The sequence below is a fragment of the Pterocles gutturalis genome, unplaced genomic scaffold (assembly GCF_000699245.1).
Source record: "Pterocles gutturalis isolate BGI_N339 unplaced genomic scaffold, ASM69924v1 scaffold35040, whole genome shotgun sequence".
Classification (NCBI taxonomy): Eukaryota; Metazoa; Chordata; class Aves; order Pterocliformes; family Pteroclidae; genus Pterocles; species Pterocles gutturalis.
Window position 1 is genome coordinate 2,719 of NW_010139399.1, and position 15,522 is coordinate 18,240.

General features: G+C 41.6%; 1 protein-coding gene across 1 annotated transcript in view; it reads left to right on the forward strand.

The window, feature by feature from the left end:
- Window positions 1–3,808: 3,808 nt before the first annotated feature.
- Window positions 3,809–15,522, forward strand: part of LOC104469009 (protein phosphatase methylesterase 1-like) — a gene marked incomplete at its 3' end in the record, with an annotated part of 12,870 nt that continues 1,156 nt past the window's right edge. The window contains exons 1-7 of the mRNA XM_010083331.1: window positions 3,809–3,891; window positions 6,576–6,669; window positions 8,927–9,019; window positions 11,806–11,863; window positions 12,414–12,465; window positions 14,267–14,421; window positions 14,943–15,033. Coding sequence (XP_010081633.1) covers window positions 3,809–3,891; window positions 6,576–6,669; window positions 8,927–9,019; window positions 11,806–11,863; window positions 12,414–12,465; window positions 14,267–14,421; window positions 14,943–15,033 — 626 coding nt within the window. The remainder of the gene's footprint in view (window positions 3,892–6,575; window positions 6,670–8,926; window positions 9,020–11,805; window positions 11,864–12,413; window positions 12,466–14,266; window positions 14,422–14,942; window positions 15,034–15,522) is intronic.

The window sequence follows — 15,522 nt, forward strand, 5'->3', positions numbered from 1 at the left end:
TTGGCAAGAAGTGGAATATAGAGCCAGCGAAGTACAAGTAATGGTCAGCATCACCTAGACCTTTGCTTCTGAACCTGATCAGGCTGTAGACTCAATACTTTGCTCCTTTAACCTTTTCTTCTTCCTCCAAGATCTCTGGTCTCTCCTCATCTTAAGCCGTGTTTTCATTTTTGGACAGCAGTGCCCAAAACTGGGCACGGAACTTCAACAAGAGAGGCCTTCACGCACCTGTGAACTGGAAAGATTATTTAATTTACATTTTTAGATGACAACTTCATTCTCTTTTTTTTTTTTTTTCTTTTCTTCCCCTGGGATGACTCTGCCCCTCTCTATTCAGGTTGTGGGGTACAGTTGCGCGGTGTGGCTGCTTGCATCTCATCTGCGATCGTGTAAATTATTCCTACCTGGGCTTCACTAAGGTTTAGCAGGACGCAGTTCAGTACAACCAAGCGCAAGATTCCATAGTCAGGCCACCGACAGAGAAGGTGAAAGAGAAAAATGAGAGTGTGACTTGTGGTGCTGGCAAATGTCCAAGGCAGTATTGAAATAGTCCTTTAAAATTCAAACTTTTACAAGGAAGAAAAATAATTAAACTTAGAGAAACATTTCTTTGCCACGTTAAGCATCTCATGTTTCTAAATCTATATCATTTGAATTTCTTGAATAGGAATCAGGGCCGTTAAAATGGTTTTAATCTTAATATCCAACAGCTGATTTTTTCATGCTTTGCACCCATCCTCTGACTGCTGTGTTGGGTACTCTCTTTTTTATTCTTTCTTTTTTTTATTATCAGCCAGGCTGGTCATGTTAATGTTGCTGTATGGTGTGGTGGAGAAAGTGATATTGCTGTTGGAAAATAGAAAAATAATTTACTGCAGCACTGAAGTTTCTCAAGCTTCAGTCATCCTTGACTGGAAAGGCAAGTTACAGGGTAGGATGCGTTCTTCAAAACACCGTTTTTTTCAAGCTTACTCTGAAATTATTCATTTTGCAAAGAAGCCTTTGACATTTATACTGAGGACCTCTTAACCAAAAAAAAGTCCTACATCTTTTTGGTAATATGCTGTTAAAAGGTTAATCTGTGTTTCAGTAGTTTGTAATAAAATATCACCTATTGCTGCATTCAAATAGGTGAAAACAGGCTCATCTCCCTCTTTTTTTTTATTCTTTTTTTCTTCTTTTTCCTCCTCCTCCTCCTTCTTCTTTTTCCTCCTCCTCCTCCTTCTTCTTTTTCCTCCTCCTCCTCCTTCTTCTTTTTCCTCCTCCTCCTTCTTCGTTTTTTAAAATAATTTTTTGCCATTTTCCAGCACAATCACTTCTTTACATCTCTTGACCGGAGAGTTTCATTTGAGAAGTCACAGTGGCCGAAGCAAATAGCCGGGCTGTGCCCGTGGGACTGTCACACGAAGCTGAGCGCTCTGTGAATCTTGGCTCTGCTTCCAGCTGCAGCCTCTCCATGCTTCCAGCTGTTCATCAGAGCAATGACATGTATGAAAACGCAAACAGGAGGGATGTTCAATCCTTCATTGTATGGAGCACGGATATTAATATTTAAGTTAAAACCCCTGAATGGTTAAAATGGCTGCTGCAACATCGTTTTGGCTGGTTTTTGCTGTACCACAAGATACACGCTTAGAATTTTGTCGTATTTCACAGCACGTGGCATTGATTTCTGCTACCTTGCTGCTTCCTCTGGATCACAGCTCCCTCCCGTCTGCGGACACACGCGTGTGCGTGCACTACTCCAGCAATTCCCTCCTTTGCTGTAGTGCTCTCCTGCCTCTGTTTCAGTGCTCTCCAACAAAATTGTCCAACTGAATGATGTCACCAAAAGGCCGTTTTTAAAGGAGGATGGTGCTTTGTCTTCGACTCGAGAAGTACGTGAAAATCACAGCGCTGAGACGAGCCCCAAGTTCATTTTTCAATGTCTGTTTATTTTAAGGAGCTAATCTGGCGAAGGTTGTGTTTGAAACTGCCTGCCTATCGAAAGTGATTTGTTTGAATCGCTTGGTTGAAGTGGAAATCAAATCCAACTTGATGGGCAGATTTCTTTGAGGAAATCAAATAATGGAGTTTGCAAAATCACTAGTGAAGCAAAAGGAGCGAGACCCAGAGGAGCAGCTCCTGACGGCTCTAACAGCTGATGCCCTCTTATTTTGTCTGAAGTTTCTCACTAGTTGCTTGCAGAACTCGCTTATTCAGAGTTGAGGATCCAGATGGGTTTTTAAAATCCAAGAGTTTGCTATTCTTTTCCAATATGTGAATAAAAATGATGTGCAATCTCCTGAGATCTTTTAATTATCTAGGAGGGCTTGATTGGCTCAGATCTGTGTAGTTCAATCATGACAATTTCAACTAATTTCTCCCTTTTTAATCCATTTTTTTCCCCTGAAACTTGTAAAATAACAAAACATTTGATGTATTCAGTATCTTTAAGGCAGAAATTAAAATAACGTCCTTGTCAATTTTTAGAATTTTTATTCCACTTGTCAGCTGTGACAGTTCTTACATACAGACTATGTTTGATTTGCGTCGGTCAGGTTCAGATGTGATGCAAGAATTAATTATTTTGATTCGTGCGTGTCATCTTCTGATTTAATTGCTTTAGTAGTTTTTAATACAGACTCTCAAGAAAAAAAAAAGGCATTTCTGAAAATGCTTCCCCCTGCTCAGTGCAACAATTTTTTTTTTTCTTTTTAGGAAAATACCTGAAAGAAAACCCCTCTAAAAATTGGTGAGAGATTTGTTGAGCCATGTGGGTTCCTGTTGCTCCGGGATGGCTTGCAGCATGTGCACATTTTCAGTGTGTGATGAAAAGAAAAAAAACTGCACAATAGGATAAAACCAGCTGTAGAGGGTGCCTGGAATTTGTTTTGTGATTCCCGTTTAGTACGCTGGCTGGCTTGGAGTTTAAGGATCGTTCTAGAAAAGTTATTATGTTGGTTCCATTTCTGTTTTGGTCTGCCGGATACTTTAAAAAGCAGTAATTAGTTCCGTCAGTTTAAATATTTAGTCAGCAAAATACTGCTTCAGCATAGGAAGGTGCAAAAATCCCAGCTGCTGTTTGTTGGGCTCGTTTCTAATTTTGAATGTGTGTTGATGTTATCGCTAAAAAAAGAAGCTCTGGGAAAAATAACAAATCAAAGATCCTAATTCTTTTCTTCAGTGGAATGGTTCTCTCAAATCAGTCACTGCCCAGCCTCCTGCGGTCACCAGGTGTTTTGTGGAAAGGTACAATGTTTATTCAGGGCCAGGCTGGATGAGGCTTTGGGCAACCTGGGCTAGTGGGAGGTGTCCCTGCCCATGGCAGGGGGTGGCACTGGGTGGGCTTTGAGGTCCCTTCCAACCCAAACCCTTCTGTGATTAACCTAAGAGGCTTGAGGCTGATACCAAGTTCTCCAGGTTATCTGACCTCGTGAAGACATCTGCTTGAGAAAATGAGCTAAAAATCCCCTTCAATCTGAGCCATCGAGGTGAAGTTAACCTAGATCACCCCTTTATTCCTCCTCCACCACCACCCTGCCCTACACCAGTCCTGGCGTGTTTAACCAGTTCAGGCTCTGTAAAGCTTCTCCTTAGATGCCCTTTTTTCCAGTCTTAATTATTTCTATACTGCTTTGAATCTTCTTAAGTTATGCGCTCAAATTATCGCTCCAGCTGCAGGTACAGTATTCCGGACATGGTGATACCAGTGCCTTGTGCAGTTCTGGTACAGTCTGTGCCCCAAGTTGAGATTGTCCATAGGTACCCAAGAATCACACCATGACCAGGGTCACCGTGCTCTCACCTCAGTGTATGCACTCAGCCGATGAACCAGCAGCTTTCCGGAGATCGTGCTTCACCGAACCGCGTGCCCCATCCTTTTAATGTGGTTTCTTGCCTTGTACCTGGGTATGTGACTTGATTTTGTTGGTTTTGAGATCTGTTCTTCATCTGTTGGCAAAGGACCGGTGCTGAGTCCCTCTGTACCTGCTGCTATACCAGCTGAGGCAGTAAAGGAGATGAATATTTTCTGGCTCTACGTAGGTGTGTGACATCTCATTTTATTTAATTGAAATTTGACAAGAGCCATACTGAAGTCTGGAAACCCACAGAAGTTAATTTGGACCGTTCAGGAGGTGGTTGTTTTATGTTTCATATTCTTGAAATATCAGGGGAAATCGGAGTTTTGTTTTTACAAAATCAAAAAGCTGCTCTGTCTGTTTTCGATTTCTTTAGGAAGCCAAGAATTCACAAGAAGCTTCCTTCAACAGAGATTTTTTTCTTCTCTGAAGGTCTTTCACCCCCTTCAACAGAGATTTTTTCTTCTCTGAAGGTCTTTCACCCCCCACACCCATGCTTCATTTTAATATTCTGTGCTGATTGCCTCCCCCAGAGAAGTGCAAAAAGACCGTTAAAATGGTGCACTCTTACTCATCCTGTATACTGGGCTCGAATCTTGCCTAATTATGGCACTGCCAAAATTAAGCACTACTCTTTTAGCCTTACTGAGTGAATATCAGCCTGAGAAACAGATTTTTTTGCATCAACTGAGTCATCAGGAAAATTCTGATTGCAAAGCCTTTTGTTAGTAACGGGGATACAAAGAGAGGACACAGCTGCACCTTTTGATGGAAGCAAAAAAGAAATTAGCTTTATTCTAAAGAGGAGTCTCGCTGCTTATGGGGAATAACGACTGTGATTCACCTTTCGGAAATGTGTTACTGGGAAAACTGGGTTTTGCTTTCCTGCCTCTCTTCAGGAGTTATTCCAGGGGTGTGCGGAGTACGGGAAGGAAGATGGGAGTTTATACAAAGGGAAGAAACCTCTCCAGGTAGAAGTAGTTACTAGACACAAAGTAGTCCACACGTAGCACCGACGTCCAAATCTTCTATCACCAAATCCTCTTTTAACCCAGTGGTTTTGATCCATCTCCAAAGCCCCGTCTCTTCCCCCGGTGTCGGCCGTTAACGATTTTCTCACCTGTGCGGTGCTCGTTTATCAGTATTTGGCAAATGATGGGATAGAAAAAGAAATTTTACCTCTGGGCACTAGCTCCAGAAGTTTTCAGTGGTCAGAGTGCATTTGGCCAGGTTTTACCTTCCTGGGTTGTGGTTTGTTTGTTTTTTTGATGACGGTAAAGCAGTGTTTCTGTACAGGTAGATGATAACTTCTAAAGGAATTACAGCAACCTGGGAATAAGTGCAGAGCCTGGAGCAAACCGGAGCCTGAAAGCCCATCCTCGCGTGGAGGTATCCTGCCAGCAGCTGTGTTACGCAGTCTTGTTACGATCCTCAGATTAAAATACAGCTTTTAAAGATCCTACCTTTTTTTTTTTTTTTTTTAATATAACTTCAGCCTTTTGGACTCACTACCTTTTACTTGTGTTGCTGGATTCGATAGCATCCTTCCTAACAAAATATTTTTATTATAGGATACTTTCAGGATCACAGATGGTAGCTCGAAGAAGAAGGAGGAAGACGACTTGAGGAGTGTTTATCGGTCTTTATTGCGATGCTGTTCTCATGGTCCTTATCCTTAACTGAGGCAGGATAAATACAGAAGCATATGCTGAATTAATTTGGTCTTGGTCTTTTCCTTCGCAGTCCTGCTGTTGCCCTACATGCAGTACTTAAATACTAGATCTGTTTACAAATATGTTAAATTTTTAACCCTTGCAAGAAATTCCAGGAAACTCGAGCTGTCATTAAAACTTCCTGCTCTTAACTTAAACCTGGTGGATTTTATTTTTTCTGCTCCTAGCAGTGCTTCTAAGTTTCTTCCATATACCACACTGCTCAATTTTCTCCGTAGTTTTTCTACCAGCCGCTCGGCCATCAGGGCAGGTTGACTTTCAGTTTGAATGCTACTTCTTCCAAAAATGAGGGGAGATTTCTAGGAAAGCTGTAATCTCATGACAAGTAGTACTTGGTAAATTAGTGGTAACCTTCAGCAAAGAGCTGCCACTCGGCTTTTCAATACCGTGGTGTCAAGGTGACTCCTGAGAGGGACGTATTCTTTTTTTTTTTTTTTAATTATGATTCATGGGCTGAGTCATAAATTTAGGATGGCTTCCTGTGTGCCAGGCACTGGAGTGCTCCCAGTCCTGTCAGCATCAGGCTGCTTTGAGGCTAGAGCAAGACCATTGAATACAAAAGTATTTAATGACTTTTGATGCACCTGATCTGTGGGTCATTGCAAACTGGAAGACTGTACTGGGAGGGTACCACTACGTGCCCAGTTCTCTTTATTTTCCCTTGGCTTAGGTCTGTGTAGTTTAAATTACCATTAGTCAGTCTATTGGTATTGCTTTACGAGGAAAATATTCTCCTCTTTGTGTCTCCACTAGTTTCCTTGTGCATTTTTCCGATTTCCTCAATAGGAGGAAAAGGGGGGTTTCCTTACTGACCATAAAATCATTAATATTTTAATCGTATGGATATTTCACTGATGCATCATTTGCTTCCGGTCCTAAACTGCTGTGTAACACTGGCATGGTCTCTTCAATGAACATAATAATGCCCACATGCCAATTTAAATGAAGGATTTTTAAAATACCTCTTACTGATTTTTTTTTTTCCCTTTTTGTCTTGCAGCCCTGGAAGAAAGCGTGATTTTTCACCAGTGCTCTGGAGCCAGTACTTTGAATCTATGGAGGATGTCGTGGTAGAAAATGAAACCGGCAAGGATATATCCTTTTTTTCCAGATTGAATTTTTCTTATTCTCAGTGACGGAGGCATTATCATGTTGAAGTTTGTTGTCAAGTTTATTGGGGTTCTCTTCATCTTTGTAGAGTATTTTTTCTCATCTTCTATTTTTTTCTTTCTTAGGGATCAGCATCAGTAACTAGAACAATCTAAGCTGATAGTTAAGATGTACTAGCAAGGTCAGTTCCTAGCATTGCTTCTTTAGTAATCATTAATTTTAAAAAGTTTTTCCAACAATTCAATAACATATTTTGTGGGGAAATACTCATCAGTTCCCATAGGTTAAACAATGTCACGATCTAAGCTGTTTATTGATTTTTATTGACAACAGGTAACTGGCAATTAACTGGTGAACTGGATGCTCAGAACCAGTACCAGTACAACAGATACACCCCAACACTAAACATTTAGATGCTAATAAATACTGACAAATTTCTAAACACCTTTCTACAGCTCATCCCAGGCAATTCTGGTCCTGTACACACACAGACATACATCCATGGCTGTACGCACCCCCAAGAAGTGTGGGTTACAAGAGCACCCAGTCTCTTCTGGGATGCTTTCCTCTCCAAGATCTCTGCCCCCTTTGCACATGTTCATGTTTTTAGATTTCTTTTCAAGCTGACTCCTCTTTGCGAGTCTTCCAATTACTGTTTAATCCAGCTGATGGCAGTCATCCTCTTTGACGTGCTCAGTATCCAGACCATTTGCTAACTGGGAGCTGTGGGAGCGCCCCAACAAGTACAGACTTCCCACCAGTCCTGCCTCTGCCTACAGCTCTGACAAAAGCGGTTTGAGAGGTACTTCCAGGTCTTTTTGACCCAATTACAAAATGAAAACATTTCAATCGGTGTTTAAATAACCCAGCCTTGTAGTTTAAATAGTTGCCTAGTTTTTAAGCATGCTTATTCTAGCTCGGCTGTTAGGAAACCCAAACTTTCGAGCTATTTCTCTCCAAATACCAGTTTGGTAATTACTTCTCTAAGGCCAATGGCATGTGATGCTTTGAAAAGAGAAAATTCTCCTTGTTGTTTTGCTCAGCTTGTCATTATTTTGCGTTTATTGGCTGCATTTGTCCAGTTGATCCTATAAATTCTTCATGATGTGCACCTTGCCTGTGTTTGATATAAGGGCTGTGCACAGCCCTGAGGCTTCATGAATAGTAAAATAAAAAGGAAAATGGACCTATTTGGATAGGTGATGTACATAAGCACCCTAAATTTAAGCAAATCTTAGTTATTTGGGATTTATCGTGTTACCTGTGACCTTTAATAGGAGCTTGAGCTCCCACGTGGTAGGTTGTGGACAGATGCGTAAAGCAGCGGAATTAACGAGCAGAGCCGGTGCTGGCTGGTCTGCCTCGGCTGTCTGTTACCTCTCCATCAGATCTTGTGTGAACAAAACCCAGCTGATTAAACCGGTTAAGCTGACGCAGCTCACTGTAACTGCAACGGCGCCGGGAGCACCTGCGTGAACTGTTTGCAACCAGCAGATCCAAAGGGCACTGCAGCATTCAGCAGAAAAACGAGGAACAGCCTCCTCGGTAACCACAGCAGCATGGTTAGATTCAGAGGGATGCTTTTGTCCACCCCAAGACCAGAGAGGGAACAGTAGAAGGAGGTGAAGTGACTTGTCTGATCACAGCTTTGGGCACTGAACACAGATGTCGCAACTCACATTTCTGTGCCTTTCTCAAAGTGATGTTGTTTTTAGTGAGAGTGAAACTGATTTTTCAGTGTCTGCATATATACTCCAAGGGGACTTTAGCTGTCATAATGCAACATCTTTGCTGTGTAAATTCCAGTGAGTTATTACATTGCCTTAAAAGTCTTGTTTACTGGCTTATCTGACATTTTGCCTTGAAAATAATATGAAAATACTCCAAAAGTATATGCTCCAAAGTGCACGCTGATCCTGGTTTTTTGGTTTTGGGTTTTTTTTTTTTCCTCCTCATTTTTCAATTCACTGTTGTGCACAGGGGGAAAAGGGTGCAGACAGGAGATGCACAGATTACAGGGAAGAGGAGACCTGGGCAGCAAGAAAACAACTCTTGAAACTTAAATAAAGTGGATTAAGTTTTGTCCAGGTTATGCTTGCCCATGCCCATTGATCAGAGGGAGTAGTGAGGCCTTGGCTACACGAGGGTAGAAGCAAAACCCTGTTGAGTATCACAGACTCTAAAATACATTCAGCAAAGTAACTTTAAATAACTCTATGAAATGTCCTTAACTGTTCATACACTTTTCGAATTTACAAAAGCGGATTGGAGGGACCTGTCTTACTGCTCTTACACGGCGGAGGCCATTCTGCTCTCTCCTGGGCTGTGTTTACTGTAAGTAAGCTGCTGCTTTATGAAAGTATAGATGTATGCAAATATAGTTGAGTGTGGAAGGCAACTCACCATTCAGCTATGTTAAGCACAGGAAAATCAATTCAGAAAACTTTTATAATCTCTCAAGTCTTCTAAATATTTCACTGTGGGTGTATCTATTAAATAGGCAAAGCACATGCAAAGATTTATCGTCTAGGTTTTAATTATCAGCTTGCGTGTTTTAATGAAGTGCCAAGACATTTCTCTTCATAGCGTATTAATTTTTTTTCAGAAGGATGCTTTTTCGTGGTTGGTAGTAAAAGTTCAACAGCTTGATCTCGTCATAACAATATTATCTTTACATGGTTGAGGTCCTCTTTGACTTGTCAAAAAATCTCATTTGCTGCTCAAGCAACTCTGAAACACAAACTGTGGCACAGGAGCGAGCGTGGGGACTAAGCAGACCAAAATTCCTCCCTCCCACCCGTTGCCTTTAAAAAAAGAAGGAAGTTAAGGAAGAAAACTTCTAAAAGATTTCAAGTAAAGTAAAATCACGTGCAGTGTGTGAATTTTTTTTTTTTTTAATTTTTATTTGGGACCTTTTTAAGCCAGGAACTCTTCGAGCTGTCTAGTTCCCTTAAGGATGCTGTAGGATGACTTTCATGGAGATGCGACAAGATAGATAGAGTCCCTGTCTCCCCTGTGCCTTCGGCTGTGTCGTATCTGTTATCTTTTAGCAGTTTGGTGGGCTGTAGATAATTTAGCCTTTAAGCAGAAATCCAAACGGTAAAAAGAACAAATCTTTTACAAGAGTCACTAGCAACTGCGCATGAATTCCTAAGAGGACTACTGTTGAGTAATCCCGATGGAGGAATCATAAACCATCTTACGATATGATGAGACACTTTAGAAAAATACTTTGGCTGCTGGGCTGTAATTTTGGCATTGACTAGTAGTTTTTACACCAAACAGGTCATTTGTGACTTTACCTGACCCAGAGACCGGTGCAGATACAGGTCTTCTGAAACTTTAAGTCTTAAATCTCGGATTTCCTAAATCCTGTAGTTTCTTGCTTGTAACTCATTAGTTGCCAAGATGGACAGATGTCTTTTATGTCTTTTCCTCCGCTAGTTTTATGGTTTTGTTATAATATACAAGTGCCTTCAAGAGATGTAGTGAAGGTCACTGCTTTGAATTGGAGGCAGAGGTATGAAGTCGTGGTTTTCTGAGTTAAGGGAAGGGCTTCTTACAAATCCCTTCCACCCCCTCTACAGCTCCTTATTTCCAATAGCAACCTTTTTACATTTAAAAAATCTCCAGAGTTGAATTTAGAGGAGTGATTGCAGTTATAACACTGTACCTTACTGGCTTTTTAATGTTACTCTTAGCAATTAAGAAAGTTACATCACGCACAAAATTCATGTAGATTTCCACCTTGCACTTGAGACTGCATCTGGAGAAAGAAACTGCCGCCACAGTCAGCTCATCCCTTCACGTGGCTGCTATAGAATTATTTATTTTGTGCATTTGAAATGAAACTTTGTCCCAAGTAATCAAGTATTATGTTTGGGATGAACCAGAGCTTAAAAAAAACCCAACCAAACAAACAAAAAAAAAAACCTGAAACAAATCCAAACAACCCAAACCCCCCCAAAAAGAAGAAACCCAAATTGAGAAGCATTGAGAATAACTCTATAAATAAAATAACAGCCTGCAGGAGTGGCATGCTCCTTTCTTCTTTTGCTTATCGGGCTGGTGACATCCTGGATGATGCGTTTGTACTTCTCTTGGCTGAAGTACTCCTATTGGGATAAAACTCTGGGCACTGGGAAGCTTCTCGTTCTCTCACATCGTGTGGATGATCCTCTTTCCTTACTCCCTCCTGAGAATAGTTTGATTTTTTAGCAGCAGACTGCTCATCTGACTTGTTCAATTATTCTTTAGGTGCAGAAGCACCTTGCAGATTGAAGTTTCAAGGTGGCTTTAGGGGGCTCTGAAATATTAAGTTGTGCATTCGGTGGTTTTGGGGAGAGCAACTGCTCCAGTCGTTTAGGAGCTGAATAGCTGAAAAACCAAAATAGGAGGGCTGGGTGGCTTTCAGATCTCTGCCCATGATGTAGGTGGCTCTATGAAGAATCTCTCCACAAATTCCCCCACTCCTGCAGGGCTGTTATTGAAATAATCAACGATTCCTTAACGCTAAAGTCTTCCTTTCAACAAAGAATGCCACTTAACCACTGTGATGCCTGAAATAATTTGAGCTGTCAGGGACAAACAGAGCCACAATTGTGTTGTAAAGATTCCTTACTTGTTCCCCTCAACCCTTTTGGACTAATCAGTTTTTCTACATTTCAGCCATACTGTAAAATTCTGTTCTTTGAGAGACAAAATTGAGTGTGTGCTGCAAAGCAGCTGCTTCATCTGCCTGGGGGGCTTGGGGAGGGAGGGGGCATCGCTTTGGTGTCTGTAATTCTGCTGCATTTCAGATTTCAGAGGTGCTACAGAGCTTGAATTCCTTATCCCAGGAAACACGTGTCGTGTTTTATGCACAGTGAAATAAATGTCAGCGTTAACAATGGTAGAAAGGATGGAGCTTTGGTTAATTAAGGATATTGTATATGGAATATTCTTGGTGGCTTTCTGTGACACCTCCTGCAATCCAGGTTCAGCCACTTTGGTGACAGTAGAAGGTTTTTGTCGCACCATCTGAGCCTTTGCTGTTGTTTCAGGGAGCATTTCGTGTTGCTGATCCTTTTGTAGGCAGGGTGTGGCACTTTGCAAATGATATTCTTTGTCCTTTCTTGCAGTCTGCCATCATTAACAGGATTCAGTGCAGGATCGTGGCTTTAGATCTCCGAGGCCATGGTAAGTCAAATAAATAAATTTAAAATCACATAAGCACGTTACATGCTCTAATTTTTTAAAGAAGATGTAATGAATCCCTCCCGAGATGACTAAGAAAGCATCCTTAAGGCATCCCAATTTTTTTACAAAAGCAGAGATGGAAAAGTGGCTTCTAGAGCTCTGCAGCCAGTTGTCCTCACGGGCCAGAAGCTGAGACTCCCTGTGCCTTTGTGCGAGGCAGTGGTGGACTTGTTCCTTCCTACATGCTGCCACCAACCCCCTCCTCAATCTAGAGATGATCTTTACCATTAGAAATAAGGTCTGCTCTTTAATTTTAAGAGACATTGCAAATATGGAAGAGTTATGGGGAGTTTTTCCTACCCATAAGCTCTAATGTGCTAAAAGTCCCAACTGTTCCTATTAATTCCAGGTTTCTTAATTATTCATGGTAGCTGCAGTACGCTTGCTCCTAATAGCTGTGACAAAAAGCTTCGTACAGTGGCTGCTCTCATTCCTCAGGGGACTGAAGGTTTCTAGCTTATGTGAACTTCACTTTTTTTTGTTCTTTCAGGAGAAACAAAAGTTAGGAATCCTGAAGATCTGTCTGCAGAGACTATGTCAAAGTAAGGAAGCCTATGGTCTGTTTTCAGTATTTCCCTTTTCCCAAACCTTTCTTTTCTTTCCTTGATTGACCAATAAACTACCTGAGGACACACAACCTTCATTCAAGGAAGCTGGAAGATAGTTTCATTTCACCTTATTCTGGTAGTTGTCCCTTCTTTTCCTTCCATTTTGGGACAGTTTGAAATTTATTTGAAATTATACCTCTTCTAGCTGAGTCAGATTCCAAACTGCTGTTGTTCTCTAGGTGCCCTCAGTTTTTAAACTCACTTTAAAGATCTGTGGCTTCATTGCAGTGAAGGCTTTAAATCCACAACACGCTATAACTCTTGCTGGAGATTTCCTAATTGAAGGCAAATGTGCAGACATAACCAACTGGGGCATTTTAGTTTGAAATCACCAGTTTGGTTCTTCCTCGGCTCCTGGAGCAAGTGTTCAGACCGTGCCCACCTTGAACTGGGACATCCCCAAAGCATGAGTCACAGACTGTGACTTTCAAGCATGGAGGGAGTCGCTTTTTCAAACTATCCCGACCTGCTTTGGGATGCAAATCCCCCTCTTGACAAAGCTGGAAAAAAAGCAAATACCCAGCGCTAAGCACATGATGTTCTGTCCACATTTAGTACAAAGAGACTATTTGCTGTGACTACAATTAAATCAGGAAGGATTTTGTAACCTCCATATGAACAAATCCGCCGGGTTTGTTGCGGGGAGGTCATGTGTGAAATGTATCCTGACTTCCATTGGATATGTTCTTGCCACTGCTTATGGCTTGTCACATCCTCACATGTTATTGTCCTGAAGAGATGCTGGATGAAACAATGAGAATTTTTTAGATCTGGAGCAGCACTGCCGTGGTGGGGGAAAAATGAGTTGCCTTTTGTTTTTAAACCTTTCTCTTCTCTTTGCGATGAGCTTGAAAGTTATTCCTGAATAGCCTTTAAATGGAAGCCTTAAATTATAACTGGTTTTCTTTTTTTTTTTAATCAAATCCTCAAGCAATTTTCTCTGACAGAGCAATCAAACTGGTCAACTTTTTTTTTTTTTTAACTAATTTTCCATTTGCTAGTTGCAAAACTGCTCAGACTTCCGATTCCTCTGAATGGTTTTAGTCAGGAAAACCAGTTTTGGTGTCTTAAGCGTTCGGTGCTCTTCAGTAGATTGCAATCATTAGTTCTGCTGTTGTTTTGGGGTTTGTGAATCCCACCAGCCACCTTTCACGTAGTGCACCAACCGCTTCAAAAGTAGGTGCCTTATGGAAAGGACGGGGAAATTGCCCCTTGCCTTGTAGTATCTGTGCTCGTGGAGAGTCTGAATCTCTTTTCCTGTGTTGCTTGTCTTCACCTTAGTCAGTAGGGTTCAGTTGTTTTCTCTCTTGCAAAAAATAAATACATTGCAAAAGGTTTCTCCTTTCAGAACAGTGAATTTCTTGGTCTGGGCTTCTGTGCAGGAGGATTTGACAGCTTTCTCACCTTTTATTTAAAATTTCTACCAGCTGATGTCAATATAAGCTGTTCTCCTCAAGAGATTTCTTTTAAATGAGAACTTTCTGTTAATAAAAGGGGAAATGTCGTGCTTCTTCAGGAAAGTCTTGGCTTGAATAATTTCCTGTATTGATGCCTAGATGAAACAGTGATAAGAGAATAAACTTGTCTCAATTACCTGCGGGTTAAATGAACATACAAAGAGGATTTGGAGCCAGACATCTCTCTTGGATCTGTATTTTCTCCTCCCATTGTACAAATTTGCTTCAGGAATATATCAAAGTCAAGATGCCAATGGTGCTATTATCTCAATTTCCAGAGATGTTGGAAACGTGGTCGAAGCTCTCTACGGGGACCTTCCTCCCCCTATCATGCTGATCGGGCACAGCATGGGGGGGGCCATCGCCGTGCACACGGCGGTCGCAAACTTGGTGCCAAGTTTACTGGGTCTGTGCATGATCGATGTTGTGGAAGGTAAGTGTGTGTGCCCTCCAATGGGCTTCTGTGCCCTCTGATAGGGTTCCGTCTTCCACGTTGATTTTTTTTTTTTTAATCCCAAATCCCTGAATACAGAAAGTTTTGCCCAGTTTTTAAACCAAACCCAATTCCATCCTCCTAACAGATGCTACCTACACAAAAGTCTTTCTAGTGTGACCCCTCCTTTTGCTGTTCCCAAATGGGCTGTTTGCTATTTTCCTGATCATTTCTTTGGAATCCTTTCTTCTTAGCGGGGAGAAGGATGGCTTTTTATATAATGCATGGTGCCGATGAGTGGTTTCTGCCTTCTCTTACTATCTCAACATCCTACCTGTTAAAATATTAATTCTCTAATGTGTGACTGTGGGCTTAAGAGTACCAAGCTGTACTTTCCTTACCGCCGTTAAATCCCAGATGAGCTGCAGCTCTCGCTGAGGGTGTTCCCTAGTAGCCAGTTCCGTATAAAGGAATTTGACAATTATTTCATCAAATGCCATAAAGTTAAAAATTTATTTTAGGTACAGCCATGGATGCGTTGAACAGCATGCAGAACTTCTTGAGGAGTCGTCCCAAAACGTTCAAGTCACTTGAGAATGCCATCGAGTGGAGGTAATGGATGGGTTTATGTCGTCTCCAGGAGGGAAGCTACAAAGAGAAATTATTTTGAAGGCAACAAAATTCATAGAATCGTAGAATCACAGAAGGGTTTGGGTGGGAAGGGCCCTTAAAGCCCATCCAGTGCCCCCCCCTGCCATGGGCAGGGACACCTCCCACCAGCCCAGGTTGCCCAAAGCCTCATCCAGCCTGGCCTTGAACCCCTCCTGGGATGGGTTCATATAATGTGTCTGTTTTCTCCTTTCCTGCTCGCTTCCCCAACTATTGTCGCCAGTTCCTTGGCTGATTTGACAGGGAGAGAGGGATCTCAGAGATAATTAATTTCCTGGGAGAATTAGCTAGGCATTGGGTCCTCTAAGAGCTTCAGCTAAAGGAAAGCTTCATGGTAGGAATTGCAGCTTCCTTGTAAGCGTCCCAGCTATTACAGAAGAAGCTTGGGACATCCATCCCATGTGTAAGAAACAGGATTTCTTTCCGGTTCAG